This window comes from Myodes glareolus, chromosome 21 (genome assembly GCF_982192425.1).
Source record: "Myodes glareolus chromosome 21, mMyoGla1.1, whole genome shotgun sequence".
NCBI lineage: Eukaryota > Metazoa > Chordata > Mammalia > Rodentia > Cricetidae > Myodes > Myodes glareolus.
This window is the reverse complement of record NC_142046.1, coordinates 17,172,629-17,197,953: the sequence shown is the minus strand read 5'-3', so window position 1 is coordinate 17,197,953 and position 25,325 is coordinate 17,172,629. Positions and strand designations below refer to the sequence as shown.

Here is a 25,325-nt window from a genome sequence, read left to right as displayed (position 1 = left end):
GTTTTTTGTTTTGCTTCTTTGTTTGTTTTCTGAGACCAGGTTTCTCTGTGTAGCCCTGGCTATCCTGAAACCCACGCTGTAGGCCAGGCTGGCCTCGAACTCACAGATATCTGCCTCTGCCTCCCGAGTGCTGGGATTAAAGGCGTGTTCCACCACCACCCCAGCTTCTTTCCCAGTTTAAAACTTACTTTTTGTTACAGGTTTTACAGATTTTAACTTTATCTTGAGATAAAAAGGATTTAACCAATGATCTTAAGAGATTCTGAGAGCAGAGAGCAGAAAAAAATTGCAGGGAGATAAGAGACTTTGGGACCTTTTGCTTGTGAGGTGGCAGAAGTTGTTACAATCTGCAAGAATTTGAAAATCAAATGTGCTATTTTGTGGCCATGGAGCTGTGCTGCCGCCAAGCCTTTTGCAATAAAACATCTAGACTTAATGGAATCCCTGAGGAGGAAAGGAGATTACAGGAGGAGGAAACTCCACCAGAGGAGGATTCCAAGTAGAGACCAGGGAGGCCCAGGGAAGCTGTCTGATGAACCTGGGGGGCTTAAACAGCAGGCTCCGGCAAGGCTCGAAAGACAGAGTCAGAGCAGGCAGCTGGGGGGCAGTGGCTCCAAGAGGGAGCTGGGAGCAGTAGCGAGTCCAGTAAAGGCATGGGCCAGAAGACAGCATACTCGAGAAAGGGCTGAGAACATGTGGGGAGGGGAAAGGGATGAGAGAGAGAAGAGCAAGTGTCCTGTTGGGGAATATTATTTTCAGGTGTGTGACCTTTTTTACGTTGCATTTGTTTAACTCTGTGAAGCCATGTTGCTGTGTCTGTCTAAAACACCTGATGGGCTAATCAAGTGCTGAACGGCCAATAGCGAGGCAGGAGAAAGGATAGGTGGGGCTGGCAGGCAGAGAGAATAAATAGAAGAAATCTGGTAGGAGAGAAGAAGGAGCAGGAGAACAAGGAGGGGAGGAAATTAGGGCTCGGACAGTCAGCCATGGAATAGGAGTGAAGGTAAGATACACAGAAATAGGAAAATGGCAAAAGCCCCGAGGCCAAAGATAGATGGGCTAATTTAAGAAAAGCTGACAAGAAATAAGCCACACTAAGGCAGGTATGCATAAGTAATAACAAGCCTCCGTGTGATTTATTTGGGAGTTGGGTGGTGGGCTCCCCCAAAAAAGCCAAAGAGTATAAAGTGTAGGAAAACTAACAAGTACAGTGTCCTGGTGACAAGAATTTCCAGGACGCCCCTAAGCAGACAGAGAGACTTGTCAGAGAGAAATGTTGCAAATCACAGAGGAGAGGCGTCCCTTCCCAAGTAACGGGGGGGTAGGAGGCAGTAGCCCAAGAGGAGCTTCCCAGTGCACTGGTGTGACTTTGTAGTTGTTGTAGCAGGCTCCAGGAGCCAACAGAGACAAAGTAGGCAGCTCTGGGAGCAGTGGAGGGAGAGACGGGGCCTTTTCCACTTGATGGGCGCCCAGAGGGTTTAGCTGACTCCAGGAACCAGAGAGACGGAGATGCCCAGATCACAGTAAAGCAGCATAGCAAGTGAAGGGGGAATGCAGCTGAAGAGGCCTCCTCTGAAATCTGGAGTCAAATATGGTACGTGGCAGAAGCCAGCAGAAACAAACGGTCCGCACATACCTTAGGAAGAGTCAGCCCAGAAGCCTGGCTAAGTTAGCAGAGGCCAAGCTTCTTGGAAAGGGGTCCATTTCTGGTCCATCTGGAGGTTTTCAACACCAGTTGTATAAACTGAGGGTTTCAGTACCAGATGTACGAACTGACAACATGACCTCTCTATAGTGTGGTTGGGGGGAAGGGTTTTTATTGTAAATATGAGGTAGAGGAACGCCAGAGGCATCCGTAGGAGTCCAGAACAGAGAGGAGAGAGAGGACTGGACACGGCCAGGCTGTCTGGGAGAGAGAGGAGAAGAGTAGGGTATAGAGAACAGAGATAACATACTGCCTATAGACAGGACCAGGTCATGGCAGGGGCAGACGGGGGCGGGCGGGAGGGGGGGGTGACAAGAGGTGAAGACAGAGAACCAAGAAAGAGCATAGCCAAAACACCAGGGCTTTACAGATAAATGGGTAGCAAGGGGGAAGGAGGTTCCCAAGCTGGAGAAAGTTTAGAGGGTGGCTCTAAACCGTGTAATAAGTACCTCAGGGAACTTGAGGCCAGCATGCGCTTTGGTCTGCTAATAGGTACCGCAGTAGTCCTTTGTCCCTGCTGCCAGTGGTTCCTGAAGAATGCTGGTTTTTCTCTAACTGCCAGCAATTCTCCGATAGTCCAAGTGGAACCTCCATCTGGATATTTGAACTGCCTTTTGGAGTTTTGGGACCTGGAGTTTCCTTTGAACCTATCAGTGGTAAGCCCTCCATCTTGGTTGACTGCAGACGGGAGAACCAACTCCAGACCTGAGGAGCTCTGATGTTTTAAACACGCCCCACTTCCTTAGCCGGGTGTGGTGGTGCATGCCTTTAATCCCAGGACTTGGAAGGTCCAGGACAGCAGAGAAACCCTGTGTCATAAAAAAAGAAAAACCTCCCCCAGCCCCTGTAATCAGGGTCTTTGAGTCCATAGTATTCGGTCATTTGAGTCTTCACTTCTGTGGGTTAGAAAATAAGAGGTTTTAGTGGTAGACGCTGCAGTGAACTGTCAACATTTTTACTATTTTTATTAAAGCAGAATAGTTTTGGGCTCAGGGTGGGAATCTGGAATATTCTCTCTGCCACCAGCATATGCAGATAACCCAAAGTGCCTGCCCCTGAAGTATGGCCTTTACACATTCCCCAGGAAGACACCTCCCCTCCACACTAAAGTCTCGGCTCTTCCTCATTTTCTCAGCATCCTCCCAGGGGCATGGAATCCACAACCAAGGAAGGACCTTTGGAGTCCCAGCTACTGCCGTTGCTCTTCAGAAGGACCAGCAGCCAAGAACCGCCAGAAGTGCTGAACCTGTGCAGTAAGGACTCCCTGGGTACCCTTGGCCTTGGGTCACAGCCTTGACTCTGTTGCAAATGTCTGTTAGCTCCTTCATCGTGAGAACCCCCTGTGTGCCCTTGGCCTTGGGCCACAGCCTTGACTGTTGCAAATGTCTGTTAGCTCCTTCATCGTGAGAACCCCCTGTGTGCCCTTGGCCTTGGGCCACAGCCTTGACTGTTGCAAATGTCTGTTAGCTCCTTCACTGAGCTTTAGAAACCAAGGCCTTTGACTCCGTCAGCTCTGGATTCTCCAAGATGTTCTCTAAGCCGTCCCTCCTCTGTCTGTCACAGAGATTCTTTCCTCAATTCTCCATCAACCTGGAACCCAAATAGCCAGGCCGGCTATCAGCTAAAAAACATCCAACAGAGCTAAGTGCAGTGTTATGCACTCTTCCCCACCCCCAAGACAGGGTTTCTCTGTGTAGACGTGGTTGCCCTGGCTCTCACTTTGTAGACCTGGTGGTCCTGAATCTCACTTTGTAGACCTGGTTGGCCTTAAGGTCTGCCTACCTCTGCCTCCCAAGTGCCTAATTAAGAAATTAAAAGTATGTGCCACCACACCCAGCCTAGTGGTTTACAGACAGACAGGAGGTTAAGAATACCAGGCCATCTTCTGTGTTTGGTGAGATCGTCTCAAAAGGGGGTGAGAAGACAAGAAGAGAAAGGAGATTGAAAAGGGAAGAAGAGAGGAGGAGGGCGAGCAAGAGAGGAAGGAGGGTTGAGAAGAGGAAGAAACCGAACACACACACAGCAAGAAGAGCTCTTCTTTCTCTGGCTCCTAAACAGAAGATGTTGGAACCTCCAGCTCACTCCTGCATGATCCAGAAAGCCCCATTCCTGTCTCTCTCCAAACCTCATACACTCAGAGTCTCCCAAAAAAGAAAAGGTGCCAAAAAGCCCGGTTCTGCTTTCTTGGTGGCCACTAAGGTTTCCTCCCCTGAAGTTGCTTCCGCCCAAGTCCCTGTATAAAGCACTCGGCTTTTGACCATACTTGGGCACAAACCCAGCTTGTGGCAGACACATCATCAGCCCTCACCTACAACATATAAAGTCTCCCTGCTTTCATTCGGAGGTACAGCTTCTTTGGCCTCAATCTCTGGGACTGGAGAACTAGCTTGGGAGATGCTTTGCTCAAATAAACCTGTCGTTATACATCTCCATTTTGTCTTGATCTTGCTTACTGTATCGGTAGAGAATCCTACGGAGCAGGGGCAGAGAATGTATTAGAGAAGTTTGAATAAAGCTGTGCTATCTCCAGCTAAGCAAAGTCAGGGGACACCAGAGCAAGATTCATCTGCTATGAAACTGGCTTCTCCCTTTGGTGTCACTTTCAAATGCCCAACTTGTTGCTTTGCAATTTCGGATGGAGCAGCTGCTTCTTCAACAGATTAGGGGTAGAGGGTGTTTAGGGCCAGAATGGGGAGTGGATGAGAACAGGAACAACACCCCAATACTCCCCAGACTTAGGCAGCAGACTGGGCCAGGACATTCTGTCTTAAAAGCAAGAGTATTTTGTTTGTTTGTTTTTTGAGGCAGGGTTCCTTTGTGTAACTTTGAAACTTGTCCTGGAACTCGCCCATAGACCAGGTTGGCCTCAAACGCACATAGACCTGCCTGCCTCTGCTTCCCAAGTGCTAGGATTAAAGGCGTGTGCCACCACTGCCTAAGAGCAAGAGCACTGTTTTTAGAGAGTTTGCACCATATCCCTGTCCACTTCTCTCCTTGATGACAAGGCTACAAAGACTATCAGTATTTGTGCCCTTAAGGAAAGGACACAAAACACAATGGAGCAAAACCTAAAAGCAACTACGTGTGGCTGTCGGTTCTTTTTTTACCCTTTTCTCTTTGCTATTTGGGGAGATCCATCACCCAGCTCCCAAATAAATAATTAGAGGCTTATTCTTTCTTATGAACGCCCAGCCTTTGCTTGGTTTGTTTCTAGCCAGCTTTTCTTAACTTAAATGTTACCATCCATCTTCTGCCTCTGGGCTTTTATCCTTCTCCAGCTCTGGGTACCTTTCTTCTTTCTCCATGGCTTGCGGGGTAGTTCATTGGTTGGCCCCTGAAGTCTTGCTTTCTTTTTCTCTTGCTCTTCCTTTTTATTCTCTCTGTCTGACAGCCCCACCTAGCCTTTCTTCTGCCCCACCATTGGCCATTCAGCTCTTTATTAGACCAATCAGGTGTTTTAGACAGGCAAAGTAGCACAGCTTCACAAAGTTAAACAAATGCAACATAAAAGAATAAACACATCTTTTCATCATTAAACCAATGTTCCACAGCATAAACAAATGTAATACATCTTAAATTAATATTCCACAACAGGGTGTGGTGGTGCACACCTGTAATCCCAGTAATCAGGGACTCGAGGCAGGAAGAGGGGTCCAAGGCCTGTCTCAGTTACATGGAGTGGAGGCCAACCTGGACAACAGAAAACTCAGTCCTAAGAAGCAAAGCTAGGGAGGCTGGAAAGAAAAGGGAAGTAAGAAAAGAGAAGAGAAAACTGGAAGGAAGGGAGACCCAGGCTGGCCCACTTGCTTGGTTTGCCATAAAATCTCTGTACCATGTTACAAGACAGCAAGAAGACTCTCACTGGATGCTCTCAGGTTTCCCAGCTTCCAGAGCTTTGAGTTGAGTAAGTTTCCTCTCGTTCCTCCATGCCAGATACCGTCTTAGAGTGACAGAAAACGAGCCAAGCCAGCTTCAGATCCATCTGCTCTGGAATGACCATGCAAGAACCGCAGAGTACAGCCCTCCGCCGCCTTCACTGACCTCAAACCAATCGCTGCGAACTTCAAGGATTCGCTTTACCATCCCGCGTGTCTCAGGATATAAGATTTTTGTCTTGTTTTTCCCCACACACAAAAATAGTGCCTTTCGAAATCTTTCTCTTGAAGGAGCATAGAACTAGGATAATCGTCACGCAGGGCTTCAGGGGGAGTGCGGTACTTTCTGCCTCCCTCCGCACCTTGCTCTCTCCGTGAGCGGGAAGCCTGCCTGTGGGAACTTTTCCTCCACCGCATCTGCCATCGGCGTAATCCTGCCGGTTAAAATTCTATTTTGGGTTTTCGTGCGTAAGTCATACAATCTTAGAAGGCCTGACACATTTTCCACAGCCTCTTCCTCTGCACGTAGTTTCAACAACGTGCCTCGGAGTTCTACAAAATTAACAAAATCTTTGCCTAAAATAGAGAGCGCGCCAGCTCCTGCCAGAAACTCGGAAGTCAGAGATCCGGAGTCTGCTTCACGAGGCTGGGAGGGTAGTGGGAGGCACAGACCAGCTGCCCAGGCCCCCTCTAAGGCTCAGGAGTCCTTGGTGGTCAGAGCTTAGCCTGTCACTGATGCCAGCACACACTTGGGACTGCCCCACTCCGACAGTCCTGAGAAAAGGGTCACTGTGTGTGGTGTAAGGCCCGGTAACTGGGGTCTCTGTGAGGGGCTGCCACAGCTCTGGAGTGCCAGGCATCTTTAGTTGAGGCCTCTATGGTGTTAGCATGGTAACAGGGCAATATACCTGCTCACTTCTGCCTGAGGGAGCTCATATTCAGTCCCTCACATTTCCTTCTCCCCTGTGTGGAGACTTGTTATACGGAACTCCTATTCCAGAGGTTTTCTTGGTCTGAGAAATACCATTCTTCTGACCTTCATCACATTTTCTGCCCTGCACAAGTTCTCATGCCTTTGAAGAGGGACCACCAGTCCCTATTCTGATCCCTCTGGCTCCCCTGGGTCACCTCACACCCAGGTCTCATAAACCTAGCTGTGAGGAAAGAACCAAGCTTCACAAAAATGAATTAATAAGAAGCAAAGCTGGAGAGATGATCAGCGGCTAAGAGGGGCTTGCCGTTCTTCCTGAAGACCCTAGTTCAATTCCCAGCACCCACATCAGGCAATTCATGACTGCCCATGGCTCCAGCTCCAGAGGATTTGATGGCTTTCCTGGCCTCTGAGGGCATTTGCACTCACATGCAAATACACACACACACACACACACACACACACACACACACATATGCACAGAAAATAAAACATTTAAAATATTTTTTTTAAGAAGAAGATGCAACAGGACCTTTATCCATTTTATTTTCTCCAAAGAGTCGATGAGAAAATAATCCTCCCACATCCTTGAATTATTCTTAGATGCAGTGTCCTGCTTCTTCCTGGGTGCTGAATGCTGCTCACCTGAATGACTCTTCCTCGGGAACCTTGCTTTCTTTAGTAGCTTGAAATGCTACTTACAGACATCTGAAAGTCAAGTTGTCTCCTGAAATTATAAGTAATGGATTGGATAAAATGCTGGCCTGAAAAGTTCCAAAATCCCAGTACTCAAGAAATAAAGCCAACCAAGGATCTTCAAAGTCCTTTCTAAGCAAATGTTCTGAAGAAGGAGAAGGAGAAAAGAAAAGGAGAGAAAAAAAAGAAAAGAAAAAAAGAAAATATTCTGCAGTCTAGGGAGATGGCTCAGTAAGTAAAATGCTTGCCTTGCAAGCACAAGGACCTGAGTTCTAGTCCCAGGACCCACATCAAAAAAAAAAAAAAAAACAGGGCATTGGACTACGGAGGGGCAGCTGCTAGCATTGGTAGGTTTTCCAGAGGTATTCCATGTGGATTTAATTCTCAGCACCCACATGGTGGCTCCTATCTTTAACTCCAGTTCCAGAGGATCCAGCGCCCTCTTCTGGCCTTCCCAGGCACTGCGCACATGTGGTGCACAGACATACAAGCAGGCAAAACATCCATACACATAAAATAATTCATTACAATAAATCTATTTTGTTAATGGCAGGACATAATTGTAATTCAAGTACTGATGAGGTAAACAGGAGAAATCCTAGGGCTCGCTGACCTAAGGAGGTAGAGACAGGAGGATCCATCCATAGGACTCACTGGCCAGCCTATCCTAATTGGTAAGCTTCTAGGCCAATGAGAGATCCTATCTCAAAAGGGGTGGAGGACATTCCTGAGTTTGTCCTCTGGCTTCCACATGCAAGTACACATGCACACACATATGCATAAGTAAAACTGAAACAACTAAAAATTATTTTTGCAGAAATAGAATTTCCAGCCAGGTGTGGTGGTACACACCTGTAGTCCCAGTGCTTGGGAAGTGGGGGCAGGGGGATCAGATATGCAAGGCCAACCTTTGCTACACAGCAAATTTGGTATTAACTAAGATGCTAAAAAGCGATACATAGCAGCCATAAGGGCTAACCTTGGCTCAATGAAACCCTCTCTTAAAGCACACACACACACACACAGCAAAAAGAATAGAATTTTCAAAATGAATCCAATTGATAAGGAATATCTCCAACCAGGCTGGTCCTGATGTGAGATTCCCCTCCATATGCTATAAATATGTTTTATTACCATTGGTTAATGGTTATTACCATTGCTTTGGCCTATGGCAGGACAGAATATAGGTAGGTGGGAAAACTAAACTGAATGCTGAGAGAAAGAAGACGAGGTCAGGCAGATGCCGTGTAGCTGCCCAAGAAGTAAGAGGTAACAGACAACGAGTCTCATGGTAAAACATAAAATAATAGAAATGGGTTAATTTAAGATGTAAGAGTTAGTTAATAAGAATCCTGAGCTAATAGGCCAAATAGTGTTGTAATTAATATAGTTTCTGTGTGATTATTCAGGTCTGGGTGACCAGAAAATGAAAAAATGTCTCCAATTATATAGCCCCTCTTGTGACCACGAAAAAAACAAGAGACACCACCTACCAAGTTGTGATTCATAAGCGGATGCATCTGTACGCATGACTACTTTTTTCATAGCTGAAAAATTGTTTACTAAGTATTTGAAATACTTAGTAATATTAAATAAAAGTCGGTAGAAAAGGTATTTCTTTGCAAAACCTTTCAAAAGACTAAAGAAATACAAGCTGTGCATCATGGAGCACCTGTATATAGTGGAATATTATTTTTGTTTCAATAAATAAAGCTTGCCTGAAGATCAGTGCAAAGCAGCCACACTAGTCAGCCATACAGGCCAGGCAGTGGTGGAACACAGCTTTAATCCAAGCAGCCACACTAGTTAGCCAAGGGACCGGGTGGTGATGGTGCATGCCTTTAATCCCAGCACTAGAGAGGAATATAAAACAGGAGGAGACAGGTCTCACACTCAGTCTCATTCTGAGGATTCATGGAGGCAAGAGCACCCATCTTCGGTCTGAGATGGAGGTAAGAGCCAGTGGCTGGCTGTTTGGCTTTCCTGACCTTTAGGTTGAACCCCAATATCTGTCTCTCGGTTTTTTTTATTCTTGCTACACCTGTAATTCTAGCACCTGGAGGCAGAAGCAGGAGTGTTATGGCAAGTCCAAGGCCAGCCTGGTTGACATAGTGAGTTCCAGGCCAAGACTGTACAGTGAGACTCTATTCAAATAAATAAGAAAATAAGTAAAAATTAAGAAATATGTAAATGGGACATTCAACTGATTTTTCTCTAAAACTTTTTTTCCCAGAGCAGGCAAGATGGCTCAGCAGGTGGGACACTTGCCACCAAGCCTGATGACCTGAGACCTACAAGGAGGAAGGAGAGAATTCCTTCTTATTTTTCTTTTTCTTTTCTGTTTCTTGAGAACTGACTCTCAAAATTTTTCTTCTGATCTCCTCAGGAGTGCACACAAAATAAATAAACAAATAAACAAACAGGATTTTTTTTTTTTTGAGACAGGCTCTCACTATGTAGCCCTAGCTGGACTGGAACGCAGCCATCTGCTTGCCTTTGGATAAATAATAAATACATAAATAAATGTGATTGTTTTTAATTAAAAAGAGGGGATAGAGAGACGGCTCAGTAGTTAAGAGGACTAGAGTTCAACTCCCAGCACCCTCAGCTGACTTACAACTGCTGGTAACCTGGATCTGGAAGATCCAACGCCCTCTTCTGGCCTCTGCCAGGACTGCACACATGTTCACATACTCATACACATGCACACATAAATAAGCAAAAACCTTCCTTTTTTTTTTTTTTTTCTTTGAGATCTCACTATGTAGCTCTGCTTGTCCTGGAACTCATCATATAAACTAGCAGACCTTAAACGCACACAGATTCACCTGTCTTGACTTCCCAAACACTGGGATTAAAGATGGGCAACACCACACCTCTCTCCTTTAACATTTCTTAATTGAAAATAAAGTATTTTTTTCTATTTATGGACGTAATGCTCTTCACAAAAAATTACTAAACACAGAAAGAAACAATCCCTGTTGACTTGTCACCGCTGTTGCAGCTTACATGCCTCTGGTATAGATGAGCTCATGACTGACGTAGCTGTTTTGGGTCTTTTTTTCTATCGTGTTTTAACACACCAACTCGAGATAATGTCGGGTGCTGATCAAATTACAGCCCACATACAAACTGTCATCATTTCTGTTCCAGAGATTTGGATTCAGGATCCACTGGTTCCATGTTTGCGTGTCTGCGATGGGGTAGAACATTGTCGAGGAACAGCATGACGGAACAGCTACTCACCTTATGACTCGTCAGGAGAAAGAGGTGGGCGAGGCTCAGTGGGTAAGAACACGTACATCTGAACCGACCCCCTGAGTTCCCTCTCTGAACCCACCTGGTGCAAGAAGAGAACCAGTCCCTGAAAGTTGTCCTCTGACCTCAACTTCCACGCCGTGACACATTCACACAAAACGGGGTGTGGCGGTGGACAACTGTCCCCGTGGAAAAGTTGTTAGCTGCAAGCATGAGGACTGGCATTTGGGTCTCCAGCATGCACGGAAGAGCCAAGTGGATGTGGAAGCCCCCTGTAATCTCAGCAGTTGGGAGCAGGAGACAGAGGGATCCAGGGGCAAACCTGCTACCTAAACTAGCTAAGTAGGTGGGTTCAATGAGAGGGCTCAGTGAAGATGCCAGATGTCAACCTCTGGCCTCAACACACATGTGCACACACCTACACATTCATGTGCCCATGAGAACATGCATATAGACACATATCACACACATTTGTGCAAAATAAATATCAAGAGCATGAATATTCTTTATTTGAAAGGGGTCTTGCTATGTGGCTCAGGATGGCCTTGAACGAGCCTTCATTTCTCAAATGCTAGTATGAGCCACCATGCCCATCTTGCATGCATAAAATGTACTTTTTGCTGGGCAGTGGTGGCATACGTCTTTGATCCAGTACTTGGGAGGCAGAAGCAGGAGGATCTCTGAGTTTGAGGCCAGTCTGGTTTACAGAGTGAGTTCCAGGACAGCCCAGAACTGCGAACCCTGTCTCGGGGATGGGGAGATATACTTGTATTAAATATTTTCGTCATTTAAGTTATTAAATATGAGATCACAGCTCACAGTTTTAAGAGTTCATAGAGTATTAAAAGACAACGCAAACACTAACACGTCCCCTCTCACCCCACTCTCCACTGCAGGACACTGTCCAGAACCCATCTCGCCATTCAGGGCAGACTGCACCACCGGGCAGGTGTGGATCTCCCGCATCCACCTTGCTCTCCAGAACATGGGATGATGCTTCCCTTTTTCTGCCACACAGTTTTTGCACATGACTGTGACCCTGGAGCCTCCCATCCTGTCAGGGCACAAGACAAACCTTCTCCTTCAGAACAGAGTCACTGCAGTCAGAGTGAATACCAAGTTTTTCCACTTTCTTCCCGTCAATCATCTCTTAGGGATATTTACATTGACAAGCAAAGAACAGCCTTTGCAGCTGTGTGCTTGGCCAGTGCTGTGCACTTGATGGGTGCTGCAGTCCTGGGTAATGCTGTGTGCTTGGTCAGTGCTGTGTGCTTGGTCAGTGCTGTGTGCTTGGCCAGTGCTGTGCACTTGATGGGTGCTGCAGTCCTGGGCAATGCTGTGTGCTTGGTCAGTGCTGTGTGCTTGGTCAGTGCTGTGTGCTTGGTCAGTGCTGTAGTCCTGGACAGTGCAGTACACCTGGTCAGTGCAGTACACCTGGATAGTGCAGTACACCTGGATAGTGCTGTAGTGGTGAGGCAAGCAGGCCTGCTTTTCATCCCGCTCAGCTCCTGCACGGCTAGCTTTACACCCGAAATAACAACACACAAATCATATTCATTTAAACACTGCCTGACCCATTAGCTCTAGCCTCTTACTGGCTAACTCTCACATCTTGATTAACCCATTTCTATTAATGTGTGTAGCACCACGAGGTGGTGGCTTCCTGGGAAGATTCTAACCTATGTCCATCTTGGGCCGGAGCTTCATGCGTCTGCCTGCCTCTGCTTTCTTTCTCCCACAATTCTGTTCTGTCTTCCCCATCTACCTATGTTCTGACCTATCAGGTCAAGCAGTTTTCTTCCTTTCTTTTTTTTTTTCCTACTGATTCTTTTTTTAAAAATATTTATTTATTATGTATACAATATTCTGTCTGCGTGTATGCCTGCAGGCCAGAAGAAGGCACCAGACCTCATTACAGATGGTTATGAGCCATCATGTGGTTGCTGGGAATTGAACTCAGGACCTTTGGAAGAGTAGGCAATGCTCTTAACCTCTGAGCCATCTCTCCAGCCCCCAGCAGTTTTCTTTATTAATTAACCAATGAAAGCAACAGATAGATAGAAGACCCTCCCTGGACAGTGCAGCACACCTGGTCAGTGTAGCACACCTGGTCAGTGCAGCACACCTGGTCAGTGTAGCACACCTGGACAGTGCAGCGCACCTGGTCAGTGCAGCGCACCTGGACAGTGCAGCGCACCTGGTCAGTGCAGCGCACCTGGACAGTGCAGCGCACCTGGACAGTGCAGCGCACCTGGTCAGTGCAGCGCACCTGGACAGTGCAGCGCACCTGGTCAGTGCAGCGCACCTGGACAGTGCAGCGCACCTGGACAGTGTAGCGCACCTGGACAGTGCAGTGCACCTGGACAATGTAGTACACCTGGACAGTTCTTTGAGAGTTGTTCATTCCATAAAGGTAGGGAGACTCTAAAGAAGGACATTAGGGCTTCAGCCAGGTCCCTGTCTTTCCATATGCATAATGACCAAAAGAAGGTTCTAAAAGGAACAGGCAAAAGAGCTCAGTGGGTAAAGGCACTTGACACCAGTCCTAATGACCTGAGTTCAGTCCCGGGATCTGTGTAGGGGAAGGAAAAGAACTGACTCCCTTAAGTTGTCCTCTGGCCTCCATATCTACACTATAGCATGTAGCCATGCACATATACACACATGCACAGAGAGTGTGGGCACCAAATAAATAAATAATCAAAGAAATAAATGTAATTTTAAAAAGGTTGAAGTCCCAAGTTTCTGATCCCTTGTCAGGAGCCAAGAGGAGGCTTCAAGTGGTACACTGGACACCACAGGCCCCAGAGTTTTCCAGAGGCCTCCACATGCAAGGTCTAGACCCTATTCTTACCTCTGTTACCTGGAAAAAACCAAAACTGCAAGATAAAACTGCACACACACAGTACACACATATCCATGCAGGCAAAATACTCATACACATAAAATAAAATGAATGAATTTTTTAAATATTTATTTATTATGTATACAGTGCAGGCCAGAAGAGGGTACCAAGACTCATTACAGATGGCTGTGGAACACCATATGGTTGCTGGGGATTGAACTCAGGATCTTTGGAAGAACAGGCAAAGCTCTTAACCACTGAGCCATCTCTCCAGCCCCAAATAAATGAATCTTTAAAAGAACAAAACAAATGGGGAAAAAAAGAGGAAAAATCCCAGTCATGGAAGCATTAAAATGTCTTTATGTGTTTCTTGATCCCCAACTCCACCCCAATTCCTCAAGCTTAGAAATACCTTTTTGGTGCTAGGCATTGTAGTGGCATTTCCATTTGTATTTTAATAAATAAAGCTTGCCTGAAGATCAGAGAGTAAAACAGCCACACTGGTCAGCCTTACAGACCAGGCAGTGGTGACACACACCTTTAATCCCAATAGCCACACTAGTTCGCCATAGAAACTGGGCAGTAGCACTGCATGCCTTTAATCCTAGCCTACAGAGGAATATAAGACAGGAGGAGAAAACTCTCAGACACGGCCTCATCCCGAGATTCCTGGAGCCTATGCCTGGCTGGTTTGCTTTTCTGACCTTCAGGTTGAACCCCAATATCTGTCTCTGGGTTTTTATTAATCATGCTACAAGGCATGTATTTGTAATCCCAAAGCCAGGGAGGTAGAGGCATGAGGATTAGGAGTTCAAAATCAGGAGACCCTATCTCAAATACAAAAACAAACACAAACGGAGAGGGGTGTTGAAGGAAGGGGTAAAGGGGGGAGGGGGAAGGAGCCCTTCTCTGGAGCAGTCTCTGCAGTTTTCTCCAGTCCTATCCAGGCACTCACTCATTTCATCTGCCCCATCACATAGGGTGGGTGCCTAGGGACCAGGATGGGGCTCGTTTGCTCCCTGACATTGTCATCAACACAGCATCTCCATAGTTGTCTAAAAAGCGAAAGAAAACTAGGAAGATTTCCAAGTCACGTGGTGAGAATGTGTCACAGAGCCAAGGAATTCCACTCTATAATCCTGATTGTGTTGGTCGAAGCCAGTCCTACCCCACCTGTTCCACCAGGCCACTTCTGTGAATGTGGAGCAGGTCACCCTGCAGGACCCCTGGTGTTTATCACCTCCTCAGCCTCAGGGTCCTTATCTCTTGAAGTAGTCTAAGATCTCACTAAGGTCGGGGTAGGGGACATTGGGTACAGACGTAGAGAAGCATTCTGCAAAGTTAAAGGACTTGGGCACTCCAGAAGGCATGGGCGACACGGAGGACCCTGGCATAGCAGGCGAGCTAAACGCAATCCCGAGCTGGCTGCAAATCACAGGCAGGAAAGCACACCTCTGCTGGCTTGAAGATGAGGAGGGCAGGGCTGGGTAGATGCCATGTACTGGGGGAGGTGGGGGCACTGGATCTGGACCAGCACAAGGCATCTTAAGGAGGTGCGACGGTCCAGCGGCCCTTCTTCTGCTGTCCACGGCCACGCCCCTCGCCGTGGCCAACTTGCCAACGCGCGCGACCTCCAGCACCCCTGGGCTGTGCGCGCTCTCGGCACCGGGCGCTACGCCAGGCTCGGGTGGGAGGACAGGAGGGTCCCCGCGCAGGCTCGGACCCCCGCGGCCTCCGCGGCCGCTTCCGCGCCGGCCCGTGCGCTCTTCCCGCGCGCCGTGCGTGTCCGAGCGCAGGCACTCGCGGTGCAGGTGGGCGCGCTCTCGCGGGCGGGGGTCCGGCCGGGCCGCGCGCCTCCCCCGGAACTCGGCCGTGCCATTCCCATGATGCCCAGCCACCGGGCACGGCTTCCGGAGCGCGGCCGCCGCCGCCACCGCCGCCACCGCCGCCGCTGGTAGGTGGCGGGAGGGACGGCCTGAGGGGGGGTCGCCCCGCCCCTCGCCGCGCCGGCCCCGCCCTCCCCTCCCGCGCTTCCCACGGCGCACGGGGCCCTGGTGTCCCCCGCGGGAGTCCGCGGTGGCTGCGGGCGCCAGACCGAGGAGGGCGGGGCGCGTGTGTCGGCGTTTCCCCGCGCTCCGGGCCGGGCGCCTCCAGGGACGCGGGGCGCAAGGCGGGCAGCTGGGCCGGGTTCGCCGTGCAGGCCGCGGCGGGCGGGCTCCGGATCGGGTCAGTGGCTGGGGCTGGTCGCTGCCATGGGCCAGGGTCGCGGCCCCCGGGAGACACCTCCCGTGCGTGCCTGGCGCTTGTTGCGCCCTGCGTTCCTCGAGAGTCAGCGGGTGCAGGTCGGGCCCAGGTGAGGCTCAGGTGAGGGGCGGGCTCCGGGTCACCGCGGCCTGCCTGGCCTTCACCGCTGCCTTCATGCCTTGCCACGGGCAGTTTCAAGACCCTCGGATTTCCTAAACCTGGGATCTCAGAAAATGACTTCGGGGGATGGATAGGTTGGGGTACAGACCAGCCGGAGGCCCTGCCTCTGCCTGGAGAAGGGTTGGCATTAACCTGCTTAAGACCAGACTGCTGCTCCAGCTGCCTCTCAGGCAGCGAGATGAGCAGTCAGTGCTGTAGGAGTCTGTCTCCGTTCAGGGGATGGCAGACACAACAGTTTTACAGGGGACCGAATCATGTCAGCTCCTCTGGCTCCTAAGGAACAAATCTTACCCACACCCACTTCAAGTTGGCGCGTGCAGGGCCCTCTGCACCATAACTTAAGTTCAGAGGCCAGGCTGGGGTGCAAGGGCTGATTGTACCCACAGCCACCCTGGAAAGCTGGTTCCCAGAGACTCCAGTTTAAAGCCCCAACCCTGGCTTCACTCACATTTCTAACTCTCTACAGTTCATGGTTCTCCAGAATGACAGCTCCCAAGATGGACGTAGTCCAAGTAGTTGGACCAACAACCATTAAGACTGTTGGAGAAGCCCAGCTCTGGGTCCATCGTTATGAGCTGTGAACAGGTGAGTGGAGATAAAATCATCTATCTCCCCGGCTCTGCACCTGGTGTAATGGTTGCCCTCTTGTTAAGACCCCCAACACACACACACACACACACACACACACACACACACACACTCCACCCCATGCACCTTTTGTTCTCAGTCTGTTGAGACAGGATCTCAGTAGCCCAGCTGACGTCTTTGAAGTAGATAAGGAGACAGTGGACTCCTGGTCCCCCAGCCTTCACCTGGAATTCCAGGCACGTACCACCACGCCCTGCTGATTCAGAGCCTCCGCAGTTGAGCTGTGCACCTGTTTGTGATTTCTGCTGCACTGCTTTGGGAGCTTCAACAACGCCTGCAGCCAGGAAAGGTGTTGGTCCCCTAGCCGCTGAAAGAAGCCACTTTCTCCATTAGCTCCCATTGCCCTGTGCCTGTGGGGTGTTGGGGAGGCAGTGTTGTTGGAGAGTAGGGCTGTGGTAGATGGCCAGGATGTGAGCTCTGGTGGCTAGTATGGTAAAGCACTCCCCACCCTGTGGCTGTCAACCAGAGCAGTGGTAAACTAGCTACAATAAATGTGAACAGGCAAGCTTTCCTGAGTTTGTTTTACGTTAACAACACATCTTAGCTGGGCGATATGGCGCATGCCTTTAACCCCAGCACTCGGAGGCAGAGGCAGGCAGGACTTCTGTGAGTTCAAGGCCAGCCTGGTCTACAGAGTGAGTTCCAGGACAGCTAGGGCTGTTACACAGAGAAATCCTGTCTCAAAACCTCCCCCAATACACACACACACACACACACACACACACACTCACACTCACACATAAAAATGACATGACAAAAACGTCTTTAAGATATCACCGATTTCAAAACTAGGTGTCACTGATTCTCTATAATTCCAGTCATAAAGCTGATGTTTGTTTACTTATTTGTTCATTCATTTATTTATTTATACAGCTTGGTCTCACTATATAGCCCTGGAAGGCCAGGACCTCACTATGTGTAGACCAAGCTGGCCTGGAACTCAGAGATCCACTTACCTCAGCCTCCCCAGTGCTGGGATTAAAAGTACTCACTACATGCCCAGCCCTCAGAGCCGACTTTAAGAGCTGGTGGGAGATACTCTGAGGTGTAAGAGGAGCAGTGGCGACCTTATCCCTGAAGTCCTGTGGAACATCAGGCTACGCTTGAGCATTTCAAGTAACTGCAATAGGTTTTATGTGTTAGTGTAACCTTTGAAGCACACATTGGTAGTCACCCATGAGTTGCATTTGCAGTGACCTCTCATTAGTTGCCTGTCCCCCTGAGCAGATTTTGGTCTAGATGGCAGCCTTACCCGTCTGAGAAGGGAGTTCAGTCTGTATGCAGCACATCTTGGCCTGTCAGAAAGGCTTGCCCTATGACACAGATGGTAGAGGACAGAACACAGAGCGAGGCCAACAACAAGCCAGGCCTACCATCCCACCCTGGGTTAGGGGTGGGACAACCTTCTGTGCCTTCCCTCAGGGGAGCTCAGGTCTCTGTCCCTCCGCCTAGGCAGAAGGTGATCAGAGGAGCCAGGAAGAGTCAAGAGCTATGCAGAGCAGCTGGTATTTTCCCAGATGACCCTGTGCCTCTGCATGTGCCTCCTCTGCAGTGATTCTGCAAACTTGTCTTTGGTGTTCTTGACACCAGGCTAGCTAACGTGTGGACACCTGGCTTGTGTCGCTTTATTTTCCAGCATTCTCCTCATCCGAGCTGATAAACCCATGATCTGGTCACGTGCCACACGGTCCTTTTCTCCAAAAAGATGTGGCCTACTACTAGACCCAGATCCATCCATGTGATGTGGCCACCAATTAGTTGTGACCACCAGAAAGCTGGAACAGCTTTCATGCTAATTAGCAAAACTTGATGTCGACCTATGAAAATGATCACACACAGCAATGTAGTGAAGGCAACTCTGAAAAAAGAAGCCTGAGAAAGTGCTCTTTGAGTTCTTCACAAGGCTCAGCGTTGGTTAAAGAGCACATTGGTCATTTCCAGAAAGAATCTAGCCATGACGTCCAACTTCTCTGGGCATGTGGTTAGCCCTTCTTTTTAAAGTACAGAGGGGCATTTATAGACTGCTGTGGCTTCTGATAACACTGGGAGGGAAACGGCACCTCTTTCGTCCTCTTGCAGAAAAGGAAAGGAGAGGAAAGAGCTGCAGGAATTTGCAAGCATTTTCTTTTTCCTGAGTCTTCCACCTACAAGGATGGAAGTGATTCCTTGTAGAGATATTTCATTTGTATTTTAATAAATGAAGCTTACCTGAATATCAGAGAGTCAACAGCCCCACTGGTCAGTCTTACAGACCAGGCAGTGGTGACACACACCTTTAATCCCAGTAGCCACACTGGTTTGCCATAGAAGCCTGGGTGGTAGTGACGCATGCCTTTAATCCCAACCCTAGAGGGGAATATAAGATGGAAGGAAACAGCTCTCAAACAGTCCCGTTCTGAGGATTCTTGGAGGCAGGATCCCCATTTCAGACTGAGGTCAGAGCTAGTGGTGGGCTGTTTTGCTTTTTGACCTTCAGATTGAATCCCAATGTTTGTCCCTGGGTTTTTATTAATTATGCTACAACTCCTAGTACTGCTGGCGAAACTAAGGTCTGGGTGGCTTGTATGAGCCTCCCCAGCCAACGAGACATGAGGTTGTAGCCCCAGGTGTGTTATCTCCTATGGTGGTGTGGGTGTGTGCTGCTGTTAACCACTTAGCTATAGCCTTCACTATGCTTTCTTTGCTCCCAGGATGTGAAATGGGCTGACCCGTAAGCCCTGCCTCCCAGCACCCAGCCTGCCTGCTAGGATGTTCCTCATGAACGCCCCTCCAGTGGTGGCGCTCCAGTCCAGATGGGAGGCCTTTGGCCAACCCAGGAGCTTCTGCTTTCCTGACTGCTTCTCAGAGTCTAAAGAGGATACCTCCAGGGCCTCAGTGAGCGCCAGGGTACAGATGCTCATCAGCACGCTGCAGAGAGACAAGGCTGCCCTGGGCATGAGCCATGAGCGTGTCCCACAGAGAGGCCAACGTGCAGAGAGGTGCCGGGACACCAGACTGGCCCCCAGACCTGCTGTGTGCAAAGAGCAGTCAGAGTTCCCTGCCTGTGGTCTTGTTGCAGACTGCAAACCCCTAGAGAAAGATGAAGCTGGGAGACAGGGTCCCTTGGAGCTGGACTCTGACAGTGATGACTCCGTGGACCGGGACATCGAGGAGGCTATCCAAGAGTACCTGAAGGCAAAGGGTGGGACTTCTGAGCCTATGTCCCGAGGAGCCCCCTGTGTCCCAGAGCCTTCCCACAGCTGTACCCTACCGATCCCATACCCCTCACAAATCATTCCTGGCTCAGGTAGTGTTCCTGTGGGAGCCAGTGAGGACCAGGGCTCCACCTCCCCAGCTAGCATGAGCAGCGAAGACTCATTTGAACAGAGCATCCAAGCTGAAATAGAACAGTTTCTTAATGAGAAAAGACAGCAAGAAAACCCAAAGTGTGATGGGCCTCTGGATAAAAAATCGGACCCAAACGGAAGCCCTGCCAGACATAGAGGGAACCGAGAGACCTCAACCAGGGCAGCTCTGATAGGAACCTGTAAGGAGTTCATCTTCCGCAAACCTCCCAGGTTAACAAAGATGAGCACACAGCCCAGAAACTTCCGGTCTAAGGTCACCACAGAGCCTGAGACCCCGGTGAATACAAGGCTAACTGCCCACAGACCTGAGGCTGCGCAGAACAGGGGTGGAGTGAGGAGGAGCATGCCTGCCAGGCGCAGCAAGCGCATCAGGAACTCAGCCCCAGTGCACCAGGCCTCTGACTCCAGCAGCGATGATGGCATCGAGGAGGCCATCCAGTTGTACCAGCTAGAGAAGACCAGGAATGAGGCCAGTGGGGAGCCACCTCTGAGAGCCCAGCTCAAAGAGGAGAGCCCTGGCAGTGCTCAGTCTAGTGCCTTGCCTGAAGCCCACAGGAGACCCCCAAGCAAGAAAAAGCTAGCAGCCCCAAAGGTTATAGACAGCACCCTGGGGGGTCTCCACCCTGAACCCCTCTCCAAGCTCCTAAAGGATGCGAGAGCCTCTGTACCGCCAGGACACACTGCCGCCAAGAGTGAAGCTGTGCACCAGACTTCAAAATGCCTAGCAGACACATCCACCGAGCTGATGTGTGCAGAAGCAATCCTGGACATTTCCAAGACCATTCTGCCAGTCCCCATGGAAGGCAGTGACCGGCCTCCATCCGTGAACCCACTCTTCTGTCCCCCACCCGCCCCTCCCCGCTCTGAAGGTGATAGCAGCAACGTTGACAGTGACGACAGCATAGAGCAGGAGATCCGGACATTTTTGGCCCTCAAGGCACAAGTAGGGAGTCCACAGCCAGCCCAGGGCCCCCTGTCCCCATCCGGCCCCAGTGGCCAGACTGGCATCCCCAAGGCTAAAACACCAGATCTTCCCCTGGGCTGCAAACGGAAACGGAGAGGTGGAGGCAACACTACCATGCCCAAGAAAATGAGGGAGGGTAGAGAAAGTGCCCAGGACAGTGACCTCATCCAGGCGAAGGGCCAGCCTGGCCATGACGGTTGGGACCCTCCCAGCCAGAGCAAAGTCACAGAGGCCCCGGGAGGGGAGACTGAGGCCAAGGACCAGTCTGTCCCTTCCAGGACAGCTGGGTTCAGTGATGCACAGCTGTCACAAGGCCATGGGGGTCTCGGGAAAGCAGCCGAGGGGAAGGGTGCTGGTGAGAAAGAGAGCTCCGAGGACAAGAGCAGCTCTCTGGACAGCGATGAGGACCTGGACATGGCCATCAAGGACTTGTTAAGATCCAAGCGAAAGTCCAAGAAGAGGTGCCGAGACCCCCGAGCTGCGTGTAAGAAGGTCAGGTTTGGCACCACAGAGACTCGGTGTGGAGAGAAGCTGAGCAGCCTCCCTGGGGACTGGAAGGACCATGGGCAGCAGGCACTACGGAGCTGTCTGTCCAAGTGCAGAGGGGACAACAAAGATGGCCCCGGAAGAAGCCCAATAAGCATCTTCAGCAGCATAGCCGAGAGGGCGAAGCTGGCTGGCACAGGGGGTGAGGATGCTGCCCTGGTCTTGCCTCCCAGGAAGAAGAGTCCAAAAGGGACTCCTCCCTCTAAGGACACAGGAGCCAGTGGCCACCTCCCTTCTGCCTCCAGCCCCCTGTCTGAGGACAGCTCAGTGGACAGTGATGACAGCATCGAACTGGAGATCAGAAGGTTTTTGGCAGAAAAGGCCAAAGAGTCTGTCCGCAGCTCAGAATCTCAAGGAGGCCCTGCCAAGCAAGAGATGCCCTGCAGAAAAGAGCCAACCCCAACACTGCAGCCAGGAGTGTGCACACGGAGCCAAAAAGCCAGGGGAGCCCCTCAGCTGGCCGAAGGAAGGAGAGGCCCAGAGAGAGCTCGGACACAGGCAGCGAGCCTCTTAAGCCAGACTGGGAGGGGCACTCCCCGTGCTGAGCGGGCCGCTCGTGTTCCCACTGCCCTGGGTCGAAGCGAGCCAGCACCTCCCAAGAACACCAGCAGGAACAACTCTGTCAAAGTGTCTCCACCAAGCAGGAAAAGTGCCAGCATTCACAAAGACCAGAGCCCACGGGGAACCCAGACTGCCATGGCAGAAAGTGTTTTCGGTCAGCTGCCCAGTTGTGCCAAACTGGGTACGGAGGCTGGAAGTGCTGGGGGGACATTTCACCTGAACTATGGCAGTCAGAACTTGCTGACCCCCAATCCTGGACCACAGACTGACCTCACCCTGCCCTGGAGTGACTTTGCACACCAGAACAGGCTGTCCAGCCCATGGGCACTGAATTCCGGACAAGGCACACTGTGGACAGGGGTCTTTGGGGGTGAGAAAGAAAAGGGGGCCACCTCACAGGCTGGGGGCTCACCCAGCCTCTCCTCGGGCCCCAGGAAGGGCCTGCCTTTCCTCTCTACCCAGCTCTTCCACTTCGGGAAGAGTGTCTCCTGGGGAGGCAAACAGGCTGGCCTCTTCAGCCCCAACCTGGGCCTGCCCCTTCAGGGTCCAGCATTCTCGGCCTTCAGGGAGACCCAGTCTGGTCACAGCCCTGTGTTTGGAAGCCCACACGTGCTTATGAAGGACAGTGGACACTGGCCAAGCCTGAAGGCCCAGGGGACCCTGAGACAGCAGGACAGGAGGAATTCTGGCTCTGAAGACAATGTCCTAGACCTGAGATACCGACACAGAGTTGACAGGGAACACCAGGACCAGGAGGCCTTGGGTAGTGATGCCAGCGAATTCAGTGACACCTCTGTGGAAGATGGGGGCAGCACCACAGTGAGCAGCAAAGGCCTCAAGTTGTGACAGGCATGCCCTGGTTCTCTTGCCATAGCTGTGAGAATCTGTGTGTGTGTGTGTGTGTGTGTGTGTGTGTGTGTGTGTGTGTGTGTGTGTGTATGTTTGTTGGCAACATGAGGTTGGTTGGGGTAGGGGATACTGACCATTAAAGAGCAAAAAGAAGGTCCCTTCTGTTCTGTGTAGCCCCCTGTATAAATATGTACACTAACCTCAAATGACGTTTTTATTTAATGTATGTGTCCTGGTACATAAGGTTTTTGTAGGGTTTTTTTTGTAAATTATTTAAAGTAGTGTAAGAAACACTTTTTGAAAATGTCATTCAGTCTTGCAGGGTGTTCCTAGCTGCAATATTCTGTGGTCTCCATGCATGTGTGTAGATGAGCAAACATTTGGCTCTTACTGTCCCTGTGAGGGTCAGAGACAGAGGCTGGATTTGTGGGCCATTTGCTGGTGCAAATAGTCAGGCCTGGAGACAGCAGCAGCTGTCCACCTCGGAAGTGCTAATATAGCTGAGGTGTGTCCGGATGCCAGTAGGACAAGGGTGCTTCATGAAGTACTCTGGTCCCTGGCCAGTGGCTGTCTCTGTATCCTGTAGTCATGGCCTGTAATTAGAAAACAGTTCAAAGCACAACAGCCAGCAGATAGCGGACCAGTCATCCCCTGTCTAGTGTGGGAATCTGGCTGCTGGCTCTGCCGCTCAGCCGAGCCCAGATCATCCAGTATCTAGTTGTTTGCCCATCCTAGCATCCGTATAAACCTCTTTATACAGGAGCTACAGGTTTGTTTTTATTTGTGGCTCTAAAAGGCGATTCCACGTATTTGTTTTGACTGTCCTGCTCCTAATCTATGTATGGGTGAGTAGTGAGGCCATGAGATGGCTTGGTCCCTGAACACCTTAGTCACCTGTGATGGTGAACCCCAGCCCTGGAAACATTGGGGACAAACCCTTCCCACACCAGCCCTGTAGGACTCAAAGCCCAGTTGTATATGACCAATGATAACACCAGCAACCTGCATGGCTTTCTGCAACCCTGCCTCTACCCACAAGAAAGAAGGGCCTGGCCAGTGCTGCAGCCAGACTGCAGGCAGCAGCCTGGGGTCCTGGAAGTTAGAGTGGTACCGCCTTGGTGCTGAGGTGCCAGTGACAACTGGGGGCCGAAGTTGTGCTGGACCCCCGATGCGAGGACTGTGTCTGTGTTGTGATTCATCTCCCTGTCACCCCTGAGTTCTGCAGCTTAGTATCCTGGGTTGCTGTGGCTCTACATTGTGGCTGATTCTGTTGGTGTTCTAACTTCCTAACATGGAGGTAAGCTTTCTACTTTATGCACCTGGGTCTTAACTGCAATTCACTTCCGTGCCCAGATGCAGATGCCCCTACCATCCTCTGTGTCTGCCTTGTGATGTGCACAGGGCCCTGTGGCTCGGTCTTGCCCCTGAACAATCTTGATCTGTATATAATAAATTCCATGTGCATATTATATTTGTTCATGTGTTTCTGGGAGAAACGGCCTTGTGTCATCTGTGTTCCCACTTTAAATTTTAAAGAGTGCTTCTAACCCTTGAAAACAAAAAGGTTGTTTTGTATGTAAAACCCATTGGGTTTCTGTTTTTGTTTTTCTAATGAATAAACCAAGTGCTATCCACAGATCAGTTTGCTCTTTGTTTCGGGGGCTATAAATATAGCCTGGCCTGGATGGGGTAATGACATCACCACCGAAGGGAAGGAGCTTCACCCCACATCATAGCATCTCAGTCCCATCCCTGCTCCCTACCTGTGAATTGCACTGGTCCAGTCTCCTGAACCCAGAAGCAGTAATGCTTTCCTTCCAAGTTTGCTGTGCTACCTGCAACAAAAGTTGCCCCGATTCTGGGAAGGACAGCCCTTAGGTTGAGGGCTGTGTCATCTATCAGCTACGGTCAGTAAACCCACATGTCCAGTCACGTCTTCGTTTCTTGTCCTGTCCACGTGACAAAATACTCTTGACAACATGATAAAATCCTCTTGACAAAAGCAACGTCAGGGTTGACTCTGGTTCAGTCCGTCACAGCAGGCAAGGCCAGGTGGTCACACAACACCCACAGTCCGGAAACAGGATAAAGGCCCCTGTGGTGGCGCTAGTGGTTCTGTGAGAAGCCTGATCTGGCCAGCTTGCTCTGCCTTGTTATGTGTTCCCTCTGCATGTTCTGAGCCTAAGTGAGGGCCTCGCAAATGCCCGGGAGATACCAGGTCCTTGATACGGAATTCATAGGCTGCAGAACCCTAAGGCAAATAAACCTCCATTCTCTATAAACTACAAGCCTATGATAATTTGTTCTGCCAACAGGAAATGGAGTAAGACTGTCAGAGGTATTTGGGCTTTTTGTCTTTCCAGACACTTCCTCTGTTTAACATGCGGTGTCTACCTTTGTACTCTCATCAGCTCTCCCAGAAAAAGCATTTTATTGGACATGGCCAATTAAAGCAATTCAGTGCCCAACTGCAGTGCCAGAATGAAACCCACACAGCCCGCAGGCAAGCGATCCCTGTGCCAACCCACATTTTGTTTGCCAGCCGACAATTCTGGCCCAGGCCCCATATTAGCCCTGGATTTGGAAGTGGGGACTGTCCATCCCAGTTTTTCTCAGATGTGCTGGTTGCTGAGACAAATCTGCCTCATCACATGGCAGGACAGGAGCTTAGCCACT

The 25,325-nt window shown here is 50.0% G+C and overlaps 1 protein-coding gene and 1 long non-coding RNA gene across 4 annotated transcripts; both read left to right on the top strand.

Annotated features, from left to right (window-relative positions):
• Window positions 1–922: 922 nt before the first annotated feature.
• On the top strand, window positions 923–4,135 carry LOC146890498 (uncharacterized). 2 transcript variants are annotated; one of them, XR_014998764.1, is made up of 2 exons: window positions 923–1,003; window positions 2,841–4,135. It is a non-coding gene; the product is annotated as an uncharacterized LOC146890498 (long non-coding RNA). The 2 variants fall into 2 exon arrangements; XR_014998763.2 differs by lacking the exon at window positions 923–1,003 and adding an exon at window positions 1,255–1,594.
• An 11,091-nt stretch (window positions 4,136–15,226) lies between these two features.
• On the top strand, window positions 15,227–24,285 carry Ppp1r26 (protein phosphatase 1 regulatory subunit 26). 2 transcript variants are annotated; one of them, XM_085681462.2, is made up of 3 exons: window positions 15,227–15,264; window positions 16,201–16,319; window positions 19,073–24,285. In XM_085681462.2, the coding sequence occupies exon 3, from the start codon at window positions 19,131–19,133 to the stop codon at window positions 22,644–22,646; it is 3,516 nt and encodes a 1,171-aa protein (XP_085537588.2). In that variant the 5' UTR covers window positions 15,227–15,264; window positions 16,201–16,319; window positions 19,073–19,130; the 3' UTR covers window positions 22,647–24,285. The 2 variants fall into 2 exon arrangements, with proteins under 2 accessions (XP_085537588.2, XP_048287815.3); XM_048431858.3 differs by lacking the exon at window positions 15,227–15,264 and adding an exon at window positions 15,385–15,663.
• Window positions 24,286–25,325: the final 1,040 nt, after the last annotated feature.